The sequence below is a fragment of the Fukomys damarensis genome, unplaced genomic scaffold (genome assembly GCF_012274545.1).
Source record: "Fukomys damarensis isolate Sample0158 unplaced genomic scaffold, DMR_v1.0_HiC HiC_scaffold_35, whole genome shotgun sequence".
NCBI lineage: Eukaryota > Metazoa > Chordata > Mammalia > Rodentia > Bathyergidae > Fukomys > Fukomys damarensis.
In genome coordinates, this window is record NW_022900947.1 from 9,440,359 (window position 1) to 9,462,256 (window position 21,898).

Sequence of the window (21,898 nt, forward strand, 5' to 3'; positions counted from 1 at the left end):
ACACACACAAAATCTTTATTTTTACCATATCTATAGTTCTCTCTGTATGAAAAAAGTAATTGCATGGTTCTATCTCTGTGAAATATATTAAGAAGATGAAAGTTTGTCCAGTATTTAACAAATATGATTTCAAATAGGAAGGTCTTGCCTGTGACTGTTTGTAAGCTACTTACAATATTCTCTCGCTTTTATGTATTTCATTTTTTAATAATTGCATACATTTTTAGCTAAGGTGTACAAGTTGAATTTGAATTTTAAACTCGTTAGAGCCTGTAACTGAAACAGCTCTTTTCTCCGCAGCCTCTTCTGAAGCAGTCTCCTTGGAGCAACCACCAGAGCAGTGGCTGGGGCACAGGAAGCATGTCCTGGGGAGCGATGCACGGCAGAGATCATCGGAGAGCTGGAAACATGGGGATTCCAGGAACTATGAACCAGATATCTCCACTGAAGAAACCCTTTTCTGGTAATGTCATAGCACCACCGAAATTTACCCGCTCTACTCCATCATTGACTCCAAAGTCTTGGATTGAAGATAATGTGTTCAGAACAGACAACAATAGTAATACACTCTTACCCTTACAGGTAAGAATGGTATGTAAATGGCTTTATTTCTAATGTTAACCTTTCAAACTAGAAAGTTGGGTGGTGGCAGCAGATAGCAATATAGTAAAATTAATGAAAAAATATGGTTCTACTTTTTAAGAATATATTTTAATTATCAACAGATAAAATACACAGGAAGAATTGAGTGTAAAAAATAACACAATGCAGAATAAGCTTTGAAAACAAGCTTTCTAAAAATGTAGAGAAACCTTTTATTTTTCTTAAATATAGATGGAAGCTTTTAATTAGCAGCTTCTTAAAAATGTCTACTTTTATTAATCTCTAGCAGACAATCAAAATTTGTTTTTCCTAAAATATAGCTAAGCTAAAATATTATATAACTGTAATACTCAAAAATTTTTCAATGATGAGCTGTCTGTATATTAGAATTTGTTTGGTACAACTGTGATTTTGGCAGAGTAATGTTAAAATATTAAGGCTTTTATATATCGAATTCAAATTTGGCTTCACTGCTTTGATGACTGTATTTGTGCAAATGTGGCCTAATACCTAAAGAGATTAGATATTATTTTCAGGCCTGTTAATAATTTTTTGAGGTCCCCTTATGACTATTTCAAATGAAATTTTATTTTCCCTAAAACTTGTAAAGGAGACAACAGAGATTTAAGACAGGAAGAACTTTGATTGTTTTTCTTGGTGGGTGGTTGGTATGGGGAGGAGAACTGCTCATTTCTGATGAAAACTTCTATGCTATTGAAGGTGAGATCTAGTTTGCAGTTGCCAGCTTGGGGCTCAGATTCACTCCAAGATAGTTGGTGCACTGCAGCCGGAACATCCAGAATAGACCAGGTAGGCTGCACAGTGTGTATTTTTCAGGATTTTGGCTAGGAGTTTAGTATTTACATTATGAGTAGGATTGATCATTAACAATTCAATTATATCTATTTGAGCATATGTCAATGGGCATTAAAGCAATTTATTTTTAAAAGATCACCTGATTTGCACTATTTGATATAAAAAGTCATTTTCAAATTTAAATCATTTGTAATTTTATAATTTTAAACTATAATATTTTTGAAAAGAAGACTTAATCATATACCCAAGAGCACCTGACTTTAAACATCAGTCAAACTAAACAGATTTATCTCCTTTCAGAATAATTTGCAATTAGGTACAAAGTCATATGTTTATTTAAGATCATGTTTTACAGAACTTTCCAGTGAGTTTTTGTCTTGAAATCTTCTGTATTTGTCTTGAAATATATATTTTTAAAAGCCCTGTCTTAAGTTTATTATTTTACTTCTGTAAAAACTTTGGAGTATAGTATTTATTTATTCTAAATTTTATTATTATGCTTTCAGCCTTCAAATCATGTATCTTTAAGAGCCTTGTAGTTGCAAAATGCTATCTATCTTCTTGTGGACTGAATTTGAATGTTTACTGGGTGGCAGGTGATGAGGATTATTATAGCACATTCAAAACTCAGTCTTTACCTATGAGAAGTCTTAGAGAAGCCAAGTTTGAGTTTAGACTTAACATTCTGTGAGTTAAGTGAATGAAACTGTTATCCTCAGCTAAGGCTCTTTCTCAGTCAATTTAACAGCAAGAGATAATTTTAAAAATAGACTATGTAAGCAGATTAATAATACATTTGTGAACATTCTGATGTAGAAGATTAGCCCAAACTTCAGTAATCAACCCTTAGCACTTATTTTAGACAAATCCTGCCTGTGTGGCACCATTGTCCTTCCAGTGTCTCCACTAAGAAATAGGAGTTATCTTGTGTAATTGGCATTTTTTATCTTATTAGTATGTTAACTACTAAGCTATTTCTACTATTTTTTTCACTCTGATCCAGCTAACTTTTCTTAGTGACATTTTATTTATGGTAACCCTTTTATATTGTTCAAATTAAATACTGAAATGTCAAGGAGATTGTATATTAGGAAAGAAAAATCATTGTAATTATTTTGAAAGTGGCAAAAAGGGCATGATTATTCTGTGTGTGTGTGTGTGTGTGTGTGTGCACGCAAAAGCAATAGGATATGTCTGGGGCCCGGGGGCAGGGCCAGATGCTGAGCAATTAGATTATTGAAATATTTTTAATTGATAGAGTTTAGCTAGAGATTAGACAGAGGTCATAACAAAAGGAGTTTTCAAACTGGCCTCTGGAATAGCCACCCGACAAGAATACCTGTCCTCCTAGTTTAACTTCAGTCATAACTCCTCTTTGATCAGATCTGTGGTTTTCTGTAAGTTTATTTTAAGGTGAAGGATTTTGGTGCTTACGGATGCATTTTGGTAGACCATTGAAATACTAACATTTCCTGTGGACTCTTAGGCATAGGTGCAATGAGATGAAATTGAAGACAGCAGTGGAAAGTGAACTAACTCAAGGGGAAGGTCTGCAACTTAGATCTTCTTCCTCTTCCTCTCGAAATCTATGACGTGGAATGAGACCAGATGATCTCACTGGGTCATGGTTTCCTTACTTCTAAGAGGAGAACCTTGAACTAGGTCAAGTGTTGGCCTTGTTCGCCAGCTTTTATACTTTTGTACTGTTTCACCCTGTTTCTGTGTTTCTCTCCTTTACTCCCTCATCCTAACCCTCTGGTTTTTTGTTTTTAGATTATCCAGGCATGGGTTCTTGCAGGGAAGCTATAAGGCAGTGATGTCAGGCAGCAGAAGTAGCAGTCTGTGACCTTCTTGCTAGTCTTAAAAGGAATGGCATCATCTCTTTTAAGTCCCTTCAGGGTTCTTATATAAAATTTGTTCTGTGTTTCCATCGTTCCATAAAAGGTTGAGGTATTTGAAGTTGAGATTCTTAAAAATACAGTAGCAGCTGCTACAAACTGAATTAGTATTTATAATGTTGAATCACAAACATTTTAAAGCAAAACTAAATTTAAAATTGAAATTATCAAAAATGAGCACTCAAATATCTGAGATCATTTTCATTTCTGACCTTTTAATACTTGTAACTTTGTTAACAAATGCAGTATTTTAAACCATTTAACTTTTCCCCTTTTTCTCAAATTAATTAGGTATAGAATATATTAGTTTATAGGAGGGAAATTTTAAGTCTTATGTTTGGATACTTCCAGCCTTAAGCAATATGGAGATCTGAACATGTAACTGAATTCAATAAATGGAAAAGAAATAGTTTGATAGATTAACTTTATCTAAGTAAAACTTTATAGTTGGAATTTCTTATTTTAAATAAGATTAATGGAAAATCTTCAAATGTAGAACTTTTAAAAAGCAAATGTAAGTTTGTACACACATTTCTGACTTTAAAGTGATTATCGGATATTTGTTAATTTATTTTAGACTGAGAATTTACTTTGAAACAGCATTAGCTAGTTGCTCTTGCAGGAAATCATACTTAAAAATATGATTTCTAAGTTACTCTAACAGAATTTTTAATCATATGTTAAGGTTGCAGTACTTTTATTCATTAATATTTATATTTTAAATCAAAGTAAATGCCCTTTTAACTGAGGTTATTATTCACAAATTTATATATGGCTCAGAAGTTTACTGTAAACAGAGCAACATCAAGCAACTATAATACAGTGTATAAATCCTGTATGTGTATTTGCCTGTCACCAATTGGGGGATCAGCAAAAAATTCAGTTCTAGAGTTTTGCTCTGTATCACACAAACTACCTTGAATTAATCAGAGATATTTTCTGCAAATACTTAATATACAAGCTATTACAATATTGTGGTAAATCACATTTTGGAGATCTTTCAGATAAGTATATCATTTGAGTCTTAATTTACGTGTGTTAGTCACTGTCTTGTCCCTGAAACACAGTGCCCAATGCCTGACGTGCACAGCTTAAAGGAGGAGAGGTTTATTTTGGCTCACAGTTTCAGGATTTCAGGCTGAAGCACAGGATCAGCACAGTGGAAGGGCCAGGCAGAAGAAAGTTGCTCAGGTCATGGCATCCAGATAGCGGAGCGACACGGAGCTGGAAAGGCCACACAACCTTCTGGGTCAGGTCCCAGACCCCGCTTGGGTGGCATCTTCCCACCAGACCCCTGACAGCAAGTCTGCTATAAGCCACCAGGATTCTGTCACCTTCCAACAGCCCTGCCTATGAGCACATGAGGCCTTTGGGGGACATCTAGTTGTGTAATATCACCTGACATAAAAGGAAGTAACAGTGGCCCAGTTTCAGTAGTTTTATCTAAGAAGGCACTCTATAGGTTGTGCTTCTTCAACCACATGAACTTGGGGAACATAAGTTTTCAGACTTGTACACTGAAAAGAAAGAAAATAGCCCTTATATGCATGCTTGAGTAGTGGGTGCTTTCTTATGTTCCTTTCCTGTGTTCAATTCTTTAATTGTACTTGAAATACAATTAGTGTAAGAAACATTCTCATGATAGTCCATATTAATACAGGTCAGTAATGGTGTGCTCATGGTTCCTTTAAAGGTGTCAAAGGACTTCTGTTTAGTTTTTAAACCATGGCAGTCTTCATATATTCTTATTTCAGCAGAATGCATAATTGTTTTATAGCCAGATTTATTTCTGTTTTCTTAGTCAGAATTCGATCCCCTAAAATTACTTAATGGCATTATTTGTGTACATGCCTATAAATTTTATTAAATTCAGAAGGTGATTTTAAGATATTATGACTTGTTGGCTCTAGGCTTTTTATGTTTTTTGCTTTAAAAATCATATGGGATACAGCTGATATTTAAGAAAGTATAACTAAGGTCATAGGTAAAATAGCTTTTCTGTCTTCTTAAAGTAGGAGCATTCAAAGATCTGAGATAAGAGTGAAAATTGGGACCTTAGCAATGTCCATCTCAGATTCATTTGGACACAAAGGTATTTAAAGTTAGTACAAGCAACTTTTTTGAGTAACCATTCTGAGTTGATTATACAGTGATGACTGGTATTTGTTGGATAGCTTCAACAAAACTCAAGAGTTTTCCCTTTCAGACCTTAGATATTGTCCATGGCCCATTGATAGTATAGATAGAATTTCTTCAATAAGTTTATTGCACTGTAGAGCAAGGTTAGATGCTCCTTGCAGTGAAAAGGGAAGGTGCATCCTGCCCTCCCCAGAAAAAGAAAGTCCTTTGAGAAATACCAGTTGGGTGATATTAAGGTCCTAGATTGAAAAAGATGAGCATAGAATAATTCTCTTCAGAATCATGAGCCTGAAAAGATAGTTCTGAAGTGTAATACGCACTCTTCATATTATTTCCAAGAATGTAGGGTAAGTGGAATATAGTTTATAAAGCATTTATAATATATTCTTAGAACCTACGTAATACATTATACCTTCAGAGGCTTTGCTTTTGCTTAATCAATGTGAACATTTTTATCATGACTGTTTATAATTCCATTTTAAATATATCTTGGCACTTTGAATGTAATGATAGTCTTCTCTTTAGTGATTGGAAATTTGCGGTTGATACCGAGGCCACATTAATATCCAGTGCTTTTCTCAGCTTAGTTAACATTTGGCTTTCTATTCTCGGGAGGATTTTCAGAAACTTCATAGTCCTTTATAATTACCATTTTAAAAGTATAGTCATTGCCCTGTTAGAACTCAACTTACACAGTTTTACAAAGTATTTTATGGTAGAAATAAAGTAGTCATATAATAGACATTTTGAGCTAGCTGTGTTCTATGTTCAGAAGGTTCCTAGCCTTAAACAATTTAGAAGTTTACTGGGAAATACTGGAAAATCCCATTAGTTGAACACAGTATAGTGGACACAGAGAAGATGGGAATATTCCTAAAATGGTAGGTCATTTTAGTGCAAAGCCATCCTCTTTTCTAGTTAAACTGTATTTCATTTATTGTTCTAGTGCTTTGAATCTTTCTGTAATTTTTAGAGTAGCTTGGGGCACCCTCTAGTGTGAGAGGGGTTATTTTGCAGAAGGTGAGACCAGAGCCCAAAGAGGGTCCACACTTAGAGCCTCAGGAAGCCCAGTTTGGTCCGCAGTGTGGTCTGCAGGCCAGCAGCAGCAGCGTCACCTGGGAACTCTGGCACTACTCCATGTCTGCAGGATCAAAGTCAGTTATATGTCTCTGTAATTGTGTTTACTGGATGTCCAGTCCACATAACTCTGAAGCATGCTCAGAGAACCAAGAAGCTATAATAGAGCAAGTTACTCTTGTTATTGATAAGTATATAATTCTTCAAGGGTCTTTCAGTAAAAATCAGTCAAGGAAACTCATAGTTAACTGGTGATAAAGATGGAATAAGAGCCTTCTGCCTAGCATTTTTTTTTTTTTTTGAGACAAGGTTTCCCTATGTAGTTCAGCCTTAAACTCACTATGTGGCCCAGGCTGGCCTCAAACTTGTGGTCCTCCTGTTTCAGCCTCCCAAGTGCTGGATTGCAAGGGTGCACCACCAGGCGCAGCTCTGTCCACCATTCTTTCCATCATTCAGTGTTACTTTTCATCCTTTTTAATTCCTTGACAGCACCTTGTTTAGTCTACAATACTGATTCAGGCACCCTAGCTTTATAAGGCTTATAATCCTAATTGAAACATCACACTAGAATCAATAAATGAGCATATTCTCAGGAAAATTTCTTAGGTTTTTTTCAGCCTTCCAAAGAACTGGTTCTGAATCTTCTGGATTGTGAACCCTTTAGAAAACTTACGAAAACTTTTCCTCTCGAAAAAAAAATATATATACATATACCCACTGGAATAGTACAGTGAATATAATTCCAGTGACTGATGCTTTTGAAGCACATGGGCCCATGTTAAGAAGTGCTTTGTTTTGATTTCTGTGCTGACTTTTTACCCATTTAATTTTCTGTTTCCTCCCTTTCTGTTTCCAGTGGTAATCATTTGTGAATTCAAAAGGCTTGTCCTTTCTCCCCATCGTGTACATTTATTTAAATGTGCATGCAAGCACACCCATGCCATGGGTGTGGGACTAGCACTGACCTATTTGGGAAAAGATTGCAGGCTCTTTAGAGGGCATGGGCCACACCTCGCTGTATTAGCTTTTCATGTATATTTTCTCACGTACATTGAGTATGTGTTGAACAGAATGCAGTGTAGGTTCGTGGGCAGTAAATAATCGAATTCTTTGTCATAAGCAAATTAAAGGGCTGAATAAATGGCTTCTGGCAATTCAAAGAAACTTCTGAGACTTAGTGAAGCAGAAAACTTAGTGAGCTGAGAGTGCTTTCACTGCTCCCTCCTCTACCTGCCCTCTTCTGCAGGAGGTGGGGGAGGGAGGACTGCAGCAGAGACCCACGTGGGAACATTTTGTGGACAGAGATGTGAATATAAATATTTGAAGCATTGGACTTTGTTCTGATATTAGTATTCGTGTTTTTGATCTTTACTATATAAGATATTTATGCATTCATTGTTAGGAAATTCAGATGACTCAGTCAAATGACATAAAGTGTCTGATAGATGTTTAAAGTATGGTGCAATTATGGAATTAAATTCTTTCCCCTTAGAGATTTACTCTCCAAATGCCAGTGTCTGTCTTTCTAGATATGAGAGAAAAATATAGAATTTAAATAAATAACATATATGCTTTGTCTGTATAAAATTTCAAGAATCTTTATAGAAAACGAAAATACCTTACTATATTTCACTAATATTGCCAATGAAATGAGATTACTTTTGATACTGTATTTCAGAGATAAATGTATTGAAAACATTGTCCCTGGTAAAAGATGTAGCTCCGGTGATCCTCAGTTGTTGGTGCTTTCTTGGAATACAAATTGATTAGTAATATCAAATCAATCAGATGTCCTATTATATAAGATAATTTAGATAGTACATTTAGATGAGTCTTTCTCTTTTCTTCCAGGATCGAAGTAGAATGTATGACAGTTTGAATATGCACTCTTTGGAAAATTCCCTTATCGATATTATGAGAGCAGAGCATGATCCACTTAAGGGTAGGTGACTTTAAAACAATTTTACATATATTCCAACCTGTCTGCTTATCTTACCAGTTGTAATAGAAAAGTAAACACTAAATAGCACCTGTGTCAACTAATAGTTATCTGAAGAAATTTACTTGTTTCTTATGTACATATTCTGTACACAGATCAAAAAACAATAATTTTACATTTCTTTATATAATATTTCTTATTGCCCTTTATGTTAATGTGAAAATCTAGCAAACTATATCAACTTGAGGAAAGAGAAAATTAGTTATCTACTGCTACAGAGCAAATCATCCTAAAACTTAGCAGCTTAAACAATAATAAATATTGCCTTACACCATTTCAGGGGATCAGGAATTTGGGAATAGCTTAACAGATTGTTTCTGGCTCAGAACTTCTCAAGAATCAAAACCATGAATTGCTTTATAAACTTTCTTCACTTTTAATTCTATAAATCCCTTTAAGAATTCTCTTAAATGATTCAGCCTGCAAATTCTAGAATTCCATATTGGCATCAAGGTGTTATGCAGCTGAATTGGTAACCGTGATCAGATATCTAACTCCTTTGTTTTCTTGATTTCACTTGTAAAAAACTTCCTTCTCGCTCTGATTCTTTTATTTTAAGAAGCTTGAGAAGCTGAGTGGTTACAGTCGGTGGTTAATGATAATTCCCCTTATAAATTCATACAGTTATAGTTCAGGCTTTTTTATTCTATCCAAAACTGAGCTTAGGTTTTCAGAATCTCTGTGTGGTCTCATTCTGCTGGCTGTAGTGCTGACAGTGCCAGTGGTGTGTGTCTGGGAGCCGCTGTTTTAAGAATGGACTCTGACAACTTATGATGAATTTCTTCTGTTTATCTCCTTGTCCAGAAAGAAAATTCTTAGAAATTCTAGTACAAGATAAATTAAGATTATTAATTGTTGCTGGTGGATAATGAAAATTTTTTAATTTTTGTTTCACCCAGTCTTTCTTTCAAAGACTTTTTTGGATACTGACTACTGCAATATGAATTAATTTGGATACTAATCGCTGCTCAGTTTTTCTTCTTCCTGGACTGAGTAATTATTAAAGTGAAGGATAATCTAGAGAGGGGACCTGAAAAAGGGAACGGAAACAGCAGAAGGAAAAGAGTAATTTTTATTTAATTCTGAAGTGAATTCAAACCTTTTTTTTTGTTAGAAAAATTACCATTGGCTGTGGGCAAAGGAAAAATGTACTCACCAGCAACTTGAAGCACCATGGGGCCGGGATTTAGCTCAGTGGTTCTGCTGCCTGCTTTGCAAGTTCAGGGTCCCAAGTTTGATCTCTGGTACCAAAATAAAAAAAGAAAAGAAAAAGCATCATGGTGACAACTTTGTTTTTCTTATTGACATATTTTTTCATTCCATGTGTATTATAGCAAAGTCAAAAGAAAAGAAAAAAAAATCTGAGAAACCTCCACATAAAGGAATAAGACTGGAGCGTCTTCAAATTCCCAGCATATATTCATCTAAAATTATCTTCACACCTGAGTGCTGCCACTTAAAAGTTTTTTCCCTTTTCTTACTAGTACAAATGCCACTGCTTGTTGTAGTACCATATTTTATATATGTTTGTGTGTATATTTTTTTCTCCTCCTTTCTCCCCCGCCACCTTTCCTTTGGGCTTGATCTCAGTGGATTATGCCAAAGGAGAACAGTGGCAAATGGAAAAAAGCAACCAGGTTAATCCATGAATTTGTTTGTCCTTCTCCCATCCCGTGTATCTTTGGGGTAGGACTTCACTTGCATCCAATCTGTTTCTCATATTTTCTTCCCTTTCAGAAAAAAAAATTTCTTCCCCAGAATAAAATAAACCTTATTTTACTTTTCAAAATATGTTTTAAAAACCAGCCATTTCCTTTATCTTTCTCATGGGCTTTGATGAAAAAAGAGAACTGAGTTGTGAGTCAGTTTTAAGAATGAGTTTCTTGTGTCTTTATATTAATGTAAGCATTTGTAGAAAGCTGTGTGAGCTTGAGTAAAGAGAAGTAATACTTGTCAGTTATTTGCTGCTGCAAAACAAATTCCCCCAAAATTCCACAGCTTAAATCAACAGTAAGCATTTACCATCTCACATGTGTTCTGTGGGTTGGAATTCGGTAGCAGTTTGACTGAGGAGCTTTCCTGAGCTGGCAGTCAACTGGCCAAGTCTGCATCCAGCTGAAAGCTTGACTGGGCTGGAGGGCTCCTTTCCATGAAGGCTCACTCAAAGGCAAAAATTGCTTATCCTCACCTGTAATGTATAAGGACAAAAATTTAGTTTCAGCTCATAAAAATTGACTTGAAAACTATGAGAAGTATAGTTTATATAACAGTTCTTGAAAAGCTCTGTCTCAGCAGGTCATAATGTCTTCACCTGCTGGCAAGTTATTGGAGGCTGTTGGCAGAACTTAGTTCATTGCCACCGGCCTCTCCACAGGACTGGTGAACTATTCTCACAACGTGGTTGTGAGTGACACAGCTCGGTGTGAGTGAGCGAGTGCCTCTGTGTCTTCTCTGACCTAGCCTGGGAAGTCTCATGCTGCCATTCCCACAGCATCCTGTAGCTGTGCAGCTCAGCTCTGCTACTTTGGAGATGTGCATGACAGCAGGCAAGGATGGTGGAGGCCCTCGTCGAGGCTGGCTGCTACGGAGCTGTAAATTCCCATTCACTGCTACTTTAAGTGTAAAGGAAAAGAGAAAGGAGTTAGGGTGAACATGTCACCAGGGAGAGAAGTAGTCAAGTACATATCTGGAATGCAGAGACAGTGGCAGATTACTGGTCTAGCTGAAAACTAAGTGATTGTGCTAATAGAAGCTCTCTGTCATCTTCTCTTACACTCATTTGTTTTCGTTTTCCTGCACCCCAGTGGTTTGTACAGTTTAGTAGGAAGCCTCCAGTGCTTAATATTTTGGTTTTTATGACCCATCAGAGTAGTCTAGAGGGGTCTAGTGTTGGAGTTGTACCGATGTGACGTTGTAACAGCCAACAGTGGTCCGGTGAATGCACTTTCTTTACTGAATGTGTCCTCCTTTCCACCGGATCCTGGCTATACATTTCATGAAACACACTCACATGGAGAAAGAGGGACAAACTTCACACAAGCACAGTATATGTGTAACTAGTGTTGGAAATCCTGTGGAGGGGGAGTAGAAGATACTTAGAGAAGCACCTCATGTAGACACCAAGTAAAGGAAGTTGAGACCTGAAGCCTGAGCAACACAATGATGGAGAGATACTGGGAGGAAAATGTCAGCTAGACCGAGGGATCAGCAGTGCAGAAGCCTGGCAGGTTTGTCATGTCTGAGGAACTGAAAGGAGGCTGTCTCGGCACAGCATGCCGAGGGCTGGCTGGTGCTGACTGGGTGTAACTTGGCTCAGTCGGCCCTGTCGTTCCTCTGGACCACGAACACTGACACACTGCTGTGCGTCCTTTCACAGGAGTGGCACTGACCCATCCACTTGATTTATTCTGCAGTGTTTTCCTTCAGTTAACACCTACTTTCTGATGACTGTCTTGATTCTAGACAAAATAGTTTTCAAAGAAAGAACAAATATGGAGTTTTTAAATGGTTAAAGAAAGTCACACTTTGCCAATTCAGAACTGTAATTTTGCAGTCGTAGATTTGTAAGCCTGTTTTAAATAATCCATGATGTCTTTATGTTTGTGTCAGATCATTGCCCCTCAAAAGAACAACACAGACCATTGTTAAGCTCTCCTCCCATCTGGCCCAATCTGTAAAAAGGCCTTTCTGTGTAAGCATTTTTACCAAAAATTGCTTATCCTCACCCCTTATATATAAGCACAAAAATTTAGTTTCTGCTATAGCAGTTCTTGAAAAGCTGTCTCATCAGGTCATACTGTCTTCACCTGTATACCCCAAACAATGAAAGGAAATTCAAGAAAAGGGATTTTGAGTATTATTTTATGCCAGTGAATGTTTAGGAGATGCCTTTTAAAAAAATTCTATTTGTATTTGTACATGTTAGCAGTACATAATGGTTAGATTTGGGGGGTACATGTGCACATAGAAGTAAGTGAATGCTTTTAGGACCTTTTGTGTAGTAGGACTCATTGAATTTGTAGGGTCATTTTGTTTTTTTGTTTGTTTTTCGGTTTTTTTTTTTTTGGTACCTGTGATCGAACATGGGCCTTTGCACTTGTGAGGCAGGCACTGAAACCACGGAGCTGAATTCCAGGCCCTTTAGGGTCGTTTTTATTAAGTACTGATTGCTAAACTCCTAAAACTCTAGAAGTAAGAACTACTTCTTATTTTAAGGACCCTAGCCCTTGAGAAAATAAGAAGTTATTTCTGTAAGGTGTTAAGTGGTTTTAGTAGTACCAAATTCGTTTCTTCCACTTTTCTGTTTTCTCTTAGTTTGAGATTGAAGTACGGAGTTAGGAAATAACTGCATAACTCTTTAATATCCTCTGGTGAAAACTTGTAGTTTGGAACTTCAGAACCTTTGAGCTGGACAGAGGTTCTCATCCTCTGAGAGCAGCCTAGCCTTGCAGATTCCTAGGCCCATACTCATAGATTGTGTATTGTATGTCATACTGTATACAGGAAACATGCACTAGTAAAGAATAAAAACTGGAAAAATAACATGCTTTGGAGAAACTCATACAATGGAGCAAGGGCTAACACATCTATGAAAAATTGGGGAAGTTTAATACATCTATTAAAATAGAGCAAAGTGTAAAATAAAACAAATACTATTGATATACTTGCAAGGAATTATCATTTCTTAAAAGGCACTACCTGTTCCTTCTGAGAGAGGGGTCCATTTCATAACACCTGCATTTGCTTTTCTTCAGCCCCCCCATATTTCCTAGAGTCAAATTTTTTGCATTTGTCAAAAATGAAAATATAGAAAAAAAGAGCATAGAGCCGGAGATTTAGTTCAGAGGTTCTGCCGCCTGCCTTGCAAGTGCAAGGACCTGAGTCAATCCCTGGTACAGAAAAAAAGGAACCTTTATAGACTGAGCATCCATAATCTCAAACTCCTAAACCCAGATGCTCGAAATCTGAAACATTGTGAGTGCCATGATGCCACAATTGAGAAAATGCACGTCTCTTCTTGTGACTTGTCATAGTTTAAAGCCAAGGACACTAAAAATACTGCATACAATTACCTAAAGGCTGTGTTCATACCGTGTATATAAAGCATAATAAATAAACTTCTTTTTAGGGATCTCATCCCTAAGATAACCCAGTGTGTATAGACAGCTGTTCTAAAACTGAACAGAAATGTGAAGAAAATAGCAGAACTCCCAAACTCTTCTAGTCCAACGCATTTTGGGTAAGGGATATTTATCTTGCACTACAATGTCTTTTTAAAATAGTAATTCAGGAAAGATTGCTGTGTATGCTTTCATTTGCTTTTTGCCCTCTGGAGATTGAACCCAGAGCCCTGCACGTGTTAGACAGGAACACTACCATAGATCTGCGCCCCTGGCGTTCACTTGTCAAGTAAATCACTTCTATTTATCTTACAGAGTAGTTTCTATTTAAATTTTACATTTATTTCCTCCTTACTCTTTCAAATTTTATTTTCTTTTTCCAGTGAACACTGGCCTTTAGTGAGAAAAATCATCAAGTTTAAAACATATTTACTAAAGGAGAAATGTATATATTCTTAAATGTATTCTGACATTGAGATGTTTGCTCTTCACACTTTTCCCTCTAGCTACTCAGAATTAAATTCATCTTAATGGAAGTAGAGGTTATAGGACTTTAACTTTTGTCATCAGTGACAGCATCTGCAAACTAACAACCAAATTATGAAAATATGACTGAAAGGGTTCTTGTTTTAGAAGATTTGCTTGAAAAATGGTATCATGAGTGGAGACTTTCAAGTTTAATTCTTGTAGTTGTCTTTATTAACAATATTATTAAATTTAACAATATAATTGATCATTATTTCTTCCAGGCCTCTTTGAATGTTGTGATAAGTGATTTGAATTATAACACATTCTAATTTTCACTTTAAAAAACTAAAACCTATCTGACAAAAACTATGCAAATGTACTTATTTAACGTTTGCTCTTCACATCTTTCTTGTGATTTAAAATATGTATTTATGGCTCATTTTTAAGTGAAAAATAAAACAACAAAACATGTTTATTATATATAAACTGCAATAATAAAAGCAAGCAGTTGGGATGATTTTACCTATGCTCGTAAACTGTTATAGAATTCAAAGGACTATCCAAGAATCTCTTTTTCTTAAAAATATAACATTTAATCATTTTTTGTTTGTTTTCTAAATATTCAAAGTAGTGTTTATTTTAAAAATTTCTGTAACGATCAAGTTTTAAAATCAATAGTCTCAGGAATTAAAATAACTACAGTTGTTATTTTGATGTATAATTTTTCCAATCTCTTATTTTTCTATTTAAATTTAAGATGCTTGAATATTCAGATCTTTCCCCAATTTGGTTAGCATTTTAAAAAATTGGTCATATCACGCACATACATGTTCATATATGTATGTGTATGTATGTCAAACAGTGCCACGAGGCTAATAATTTTTTAAAAATTGAGGTCTTCTACCTCATCCTTTTTACTTCTTTTTTTAAATTAATTTTATTGGTACATTTAAGGTATACAATATAATGACATTCATCATCGGAAATTTGCACCTTTACATAATCCATATTGGTTCTTATTTTTTTTCCCATTCCTGTTTTTTAGAGGCAGCTGTTTTGACCTTTTTATTAATTGATTTTTCATGTAGTTGTAAGCAATATACTTATGCTTCTGTATTTTTTAAATTTTAGTTACTAAATATTGACACACTGCTATGGCTTACACATCCTCAATACTTCCCATACTCTACTCTCAAAATGGTTGTACATTTGTTTTTGTTTAGTTTGGGGATTATGTTATTGAGATAAATAATACTGGTAAATGAACCTTGGCTATTATGTACTATACTGTTTTCTTCATAAGATTTTATTTCTCCTGGAATTAATCATTGCTTTGTCTGGTTTGGTAGCTTAGTTTTTAAAGTACTTATCACTAGTTCATGACAGTATTTATAGAACTATAAAGCCTCTCTCCGTACCTGCAAGCACATCTTATAGTTATCAAGACTGACTTTTTCCTGCCTCTGCAGTCACTTCAGGACTTTGATAATCCTGGGAATCCCTTTTTGCTGAGGAATCTGTGTCTTGACCTCTTTGACAGTTTATACTTTTGTTTCGACAGTACTTTCTTGCTAGTGGAGCTTAAATTTTTAGTGCCTTTGTATATGACAATACACTTACTTTACTTAGATGCAATGATAGGCGGGCATGAAACTATACACTGGCAATTTAGAACATTGAAGGCATTGCTTCATTGTCTTTTAACTTCAGAGCTACTCTCAACTTTGTTATTCTGAAATTTATTTATTCCTATGATCATTTAATTGTTAATTTTTACTTTCTGAGAAATTGTAGAATCTTTTTATGCCTGTGGCTCTGAAGTTCAATAGTAATGAAATGTAGGTCTTGAGATGTGTATATACATATATATGCGCCTTTTTTGTACATTCATTTGGATGCTTTTAATACATTTGTTTCTTTAGTTCATGGAAATTAGTATTTTTCTTTGATAACCTCATATTTTTTGACATTGCTTCTTTTTTAATTCTTGTTCTTCAAATATTAAACTTCCTGTGCTCATCATTAGCTTTTCTATTTTTTTTATTGTTTCTGTTTTTATTTTTTATTTTATTTATTTATTTATTTATTTGTTTTGTTTTGTTTTGTTTTTTGGTATTGGGATCAAACTCAGGTTCTTGTGCTTCCAAGGCAGGTGGCAGAACCACTGAGCTAAATCCCCGGCCCCTTTATTTTGTTTTGAAGTGATCTCATATTTCAACCTATCAATGGTTTTATTTATTTTTTGGGGGGGGGGTTTGAGACAGGGTCTCACTACGTAGTTGAGACTGACCTGGAACTCACTGTGTAGCCCAGGCTGGTTGGTCATTAACTCACAGTGATCCTCCTGCTTCAGCCTCCCAAGTGCTGGGATTGCAGGCGTGTGCCACCACGCCTGGCCTATCAGTGGTTTTATTTAAACATTTTGCTGGTTGATTTTTATGACCCTCTTGAAAAAATTCTCAGAACTTTATAATATTTTCTTCTTGATGCTCTTATTTCTTCAGAGGATATTACAGTTCTTGAAAATTATTTTTTCAGTGCCTCATATTATCTAGGCTTCCTCTAAGTTCCTCTGTTTGTTTTTTCCAGGTTGGAGGCTTTCATGAAATACTTGGTTTACATTCATACTTAAAAGTAAGGAATAGAAGGGATGATTGCAAGTTTCCTGTGTGAGGTTGGGGCAGTTAACTGGTAGTGTTTTCAGTAAGCCAGTCAGATGAGGCCCTGACAATGTTTATTTCTAGTTTTTTACTTGTTGTTGAGAAGTGGATCCAAATGCATGAGTTCCAGTCTTCTGTCTGGCAGCTTTAGGCCTAGCTGCTAACCCTTTCAGAAGAACCAGAAAGGTGGTCGTGTGTATCTCTGGTTCTTTTAAAAATTGACCCCACATCTTCCCTGGGTGATAACCTGAGCAGCTTATCTCTGAGCCTTGCCAGGTGTGTGATACAGTAAATGTCTTGTCTCTTCATGGCCTTTCCACTGCCTTAAGTTCCTTTTTGGTGATTTTTGCTTCATAAAGTTAGCTCTCTACCCTTTACATTACAGCTTCATAAAATTTTTTAACATGGTCTTTCTATGGTCCTGATGAATTTTCTTTGTCCTGATAGAGTTATACCTCTCTGAAACTTTCGTAACTGTTACTTTAGGGTTCCAGAACGCAACAGAGGCAAACGTATGCTGTCCTCCTTGTTCACTGGGAAGTCTGTCCCTGGTCAGCCTGTGCTCCCTCAGTGAGGATGCCTTTGTCCCTCCCTGGAGAGATTATGTGCTTAAAGTTTTGTAGAGAATAATATTCCTTTTTAATCTGAGTACCTGTCTTAACTTAGAGGCAGTAGTTTGTTTTTAATATATATTTCTATAATTTTTTTTCAAATGAAGCTGTGCCATGGGTACAATGTTTTGCATTACCTTGGATCAAAATCTATCATAATGCTAAGAGAACAGGAACAGCTCAGTAAAATTATTAGTCAAATTATTTTTATAATAATTCATATTCATATTTGTTTATAACTTCAAAAATGATCTTGTGTAGTATTCAGCATGTAAAATAATTGTGTAACCATTCCACTACAGGGGCACATATAGAAGATTTTAATTTTTAAATGCAGTTTGGTGAGCTTTGTGTTTATTTCTGTAAGATGAATTTAATACATTTATTTTGGAGGCTCTGAACATAATAGCTACTCCTTAACTTGTGGTAAGTTTAACATATTTTAATATGAAAATGCATTTAATGCAGCAGCCTTACCAAACATTGAGTCTTAGCCTGGAGCACCGTGAGTGTGGTTAGAGCACTTCTATTCACCACGGGCAGGCAGCAGCACTAGCTAACAGAATTCATACTGCGTGTTAGTTCAGGTAACTAACTCATTGAATACCACTTTTCACTGATGGTTGTGCTTTTGCACCACAGTAAGTTGGGGATAGTTTATGTTACTAACTTATGTTTAAGTTTTATACCAGTCTATCGTTGCCACTGTTGCTATTTGCCCATTTATTATTCCTTCTGATACCATTATTCATTTAAAACGCTTATACAGTGAAAAGCTTTGCAATTTCTAGTTCACCTTTTTCACATTTTTAATAAAATTTTCACTTAAAAATAATAGCTTTAGGTTTACAGGGAAGTTGCACAGATAGTAGAGTTCTCATATACCCCACAGTCACTTTCACCTGTTGTTGACATTGTTAATAGGATACATTTATCACGACTAACAGACCCGTACTGATACATTATTATTAACTAAAGTCCATTTGGTATTCATATTTCCTTAGTTTTTACTAAAGACCTTTTGCTGCTCAGGATTCTATCTAGGGTAGTGCATTACACTCAGTCACATACTCTTAGATTCCTCATGGCTGTGATGGGTCCTCTGGCCTTTGTAGTTTTTATTTTTTCTTGTATGTGTATTATATACATAAAACATAGATATGTATGTGTGTATATATGTATATATTATGTAAAATACTGGGTTTCATTATGCCACTTTATACATGCATATAAGGTTTTGATTATTAGGTACATGTTTTATTGCAGTAATTATGATAATATATCATCTTATTAATCTGTTATTATTGTCTTTTGTGATTATGCTTCTTGGTGTTCTTGGTGTTCTGTTTCTCTTGATATTTCATAGTACATTTTATAATACTGACTGGGTAAAAGTCAGAAAATTATTAAACAGTGTTAGATCATAAAAATCAGTAGGATCCTTATTTAAGAGGGAGTTAAATAGACTAATTTCAGTTGACTCTGAAGTTGCTTGGTGGTCTTTATTAGACATGGGTAAGGAATGATTCTCTTGCTCTATTGGGGTCTGGTACTTTGGATCTAAGTGTCTCTTTTCTACATTTGTATGATCTTATTCTTAGGCTTTTATGAGGCATGAATTGAGATTTGGGAATGAGGTCAGGAATGACTGTCCTGCCCCTTGGATCTGAGCAGAGATTGACCTTATTAAAGGTTGGTAATGACCACATTCTAAGTGGATTTTACCACACACAGTTTTTTTCTGATTGGATTTAGAAGTAAAGGTGAAATGTAAATGATTTTTAAAATGTTGAAATAGCCGGGGAGTTAGCTCAGTGGTTCTGGTGCCTGCCTTGCAAGCACAAGGACCTGGGTTCAATCTCCGGTACAAAAAAAAAAAAAAAAAAAAAAAAAAAAAAACACAGAAAAAAATATTGAAAAAGTGCACCAATCTAGTGGGAGAAATGCTTTGTTTGAAGTGAATAAGAAAGAAGCAGTAACTATCTTCAATTGAGGATATATGTGTTTAATATGCCTATATAACTTATCACGTACGCATCATTTATTTTCATAACTAACATGTATATATTTTACATATATATGTATATATATATATATATATGTAGTCGGGAAACTGTGACTTGTTCTTAACAGTTGTTATCCAAGTTTCAGCTATCCACTGGTGAAACTTGGTTGCTCTTGAGTGTGTACTTTTATCTAATACACTGCACTCTTTTTAATTAATGTGACTTCTAACCTAGATATTTTATGATTATAATATGTGACTTAGTTTAGTTTTCTCTTTAAAAGTGTTGGTAGAGTGTATGACATTGTTCTTTTTTTTTTTCTTACCACTGAGGAATATGTTGAGATCATTAACTACAAATATTAGAGCTTTGGTGTTCATTTTTGTGTACACATAGTGGGTATATTTAAGGACCCCTAGGGACCCCTGCATATGAGCAGTGAGATCCCATGACAGTCAGTCTGATTATTGAGGCAGAATACTGTGTGTGCAACAAATGGTAGCATGTATAGCTTGGATACACTGGGCAAAGGGAAGATTCATATCCTGAGCAGGATGGAACAGGCCAGTATTATAATTTCCCGTCTCAGAACAACACCCAATTTAAAACTTAGGAATTATTTATTTCTGGAAATTTTCATTTAATGCTTCCCAATCTCATTTAACTGTGAATAATTAAAACTTCAGAAAATGAAACCAGAGTTAAGGGAGAATTAGTTTTCATTAAAGAAAATAGTTGTAGAGAAGGGAAAATTTTATTTTGCCAAAGAGTAAAATTTTCCATTAACAGTTTTCCCTTCCTCTTCAAAATACTAAAAAGATTTGAAAAATGAATTAAAATAAAGGCTTCGTCTGTAATTGTTCTGTTTATTTGGAGATTATCTTCCCTGTGCCCTGTGTACATGCACATGTAGTGGAGTGTATGATTTACTTAATAGAATAAGATCTTTAATTTATCCATTCAGCAAATATTTGAGAGCCTGTTACATGCTAGGCTCTGTTGTAATGGTAGAAATATAGTATAAAACAAAAGAGCAAAGTCCCTGCTCTTATAGATCTTCTATTTTTAAAAGTAGAGATAATCAGAAATTGTTAGAGAATAATCATGTAATACTATGGGTGAGAGAAAGAAGCTGCTATTTTGGGCACAATGGTCTGTAATGCCAATTCTTACAAATCTGAAATAAGTGAAGGGTGCAAGGTGCATAATACCTGGGTATATGTGTGTGCATGAGTGTGCTCTTGTGTGTGTGTGTGTGTGTGTGTGTGTTACTAGAGATTGGACCCAGTGTTCCCAACCCCTTCATCATCATTATTATTAATTATTATTTATTTTATTTATTTTCAGACAGGGTCTCACTAAGTTGCCCAGGCTGGCCTCAAATTTGTGATCCTTTTACCTCAGCATCTCACAGTGCTGGGATTACAGTGTATGCCAGACCACCTGGCTGGGAAAATGCATTTCCAGCAGAAAAAAGTAAAAGTAGAAATACCCTAGAATAGGAGCATGTCTGATTGGAAAAATGGCAAAGAGGCCAGTGTAGTTAAAATGGTAGATGATGAGGGACTAGATGTTTGTTCTGTGTGTAATCTTGTAATTTTTCTATACAGGTTATATTGAGTTTTCTAAGTAATTTTTGTTGCTCAGATTTAAAGTGGCTAATATAAACTGTCTTTTATATATGTATTATGTAAATTGCTATTTAAAAATCATAATAAACTACAATAATTTCTAAGATACTATATAGCCTTTCTATAGTTTTTCACTGGCACCTAAAAATACATATTTTAAATTTTTATTTTAAATAATAATGTAGTAGTGAATACTTATTATTTATAGCTATCTTAAAACAATTATGAAATTATTAGAGCTTATACTTTCTTTTTATCACTGGAGAACTTTATTTGTAAAGTTAGGGTTTCCTGAAATAAACCTCAGATGGCTTAACTGCGATAGTTTATTTTTCTTACAGAAGCATTAATGCTTCCAGAGTGGTATATGGGACTTTCATAGATCTAAGTTATCTTGTTCTGTTATGCTTAAGACAATCCAATCCAAGCCTAATGCTGGTTCTTTAGTTTAGCCATTATACTGCATTCCAGAAAGCAGGATAAAGAAAAGGCAGACTTTCCCTTTAAGAATATTTTCCAGAAATTGCACATACTATTTTTACTTTGGATCCTATTGACCAGTCTTTACACACATAGTCGCTCTGAACTACAATAAAAATGTAATTTTCACTCTGGCAGCTCTGTATCCATCAGTAGTCGGGAAGTTATGTTGTTGATAAGAAGGGACGAGTACCATTGTATACCTGTTAGTCCCTGAACTGCCAGCCCTCTAAACAATGAGGAGAAATTAGCTTTGTAACATTTGGCTTTGTCTATTTTCTCTTATATCTAAGTTTAAATTACCTGTCATACTATTTACGCATTCCGTGACTTTTTAAGACAGATGAGTTTGTCCAATGAGTCATCTCCCTTGCCTTTCTCTGTATTCTG

The 21,898-nt window shown here is 35.2% G+C and overlaps 1 protein-coding gene across 5 annotated transcripts in view; it reads left to right on the top strand.

The window, feature by feature from the left end:
* Cpeb2 (cytoplasmic polyadenylation element binding protein 2) overlaps positions 1-21,898 on the top strand; it is a 66,206-nt gene that overhangs the window by 10,301 nt on the left and 34,007 nt on the right. For 3 of the 5 annotated variants that reach the window (XM_019210306.2, XM_010641854.3, XM_010641855.3), the window contains exons 2-4: positions 301-582; positions 1,324-1,413; positions 8,385-8,475. In XM_019210306.2, the coding sequence (XP_019065851.1) occupies positions 361-582; positions 1,324-1,413; positions 8,385-8,475 (403 nt within the window). In that variant the 5' untranslated portion in view covers positions 301-360. The remainder of the gene's footprint in view (positions 1-300; positions 583-1,323; positions 1,414-8,384; positions 8,476-21,898) is intronic. The other 2 variants (XM_019210304.2, XM_019210305.2) reach the window with 1 other exon arrangement.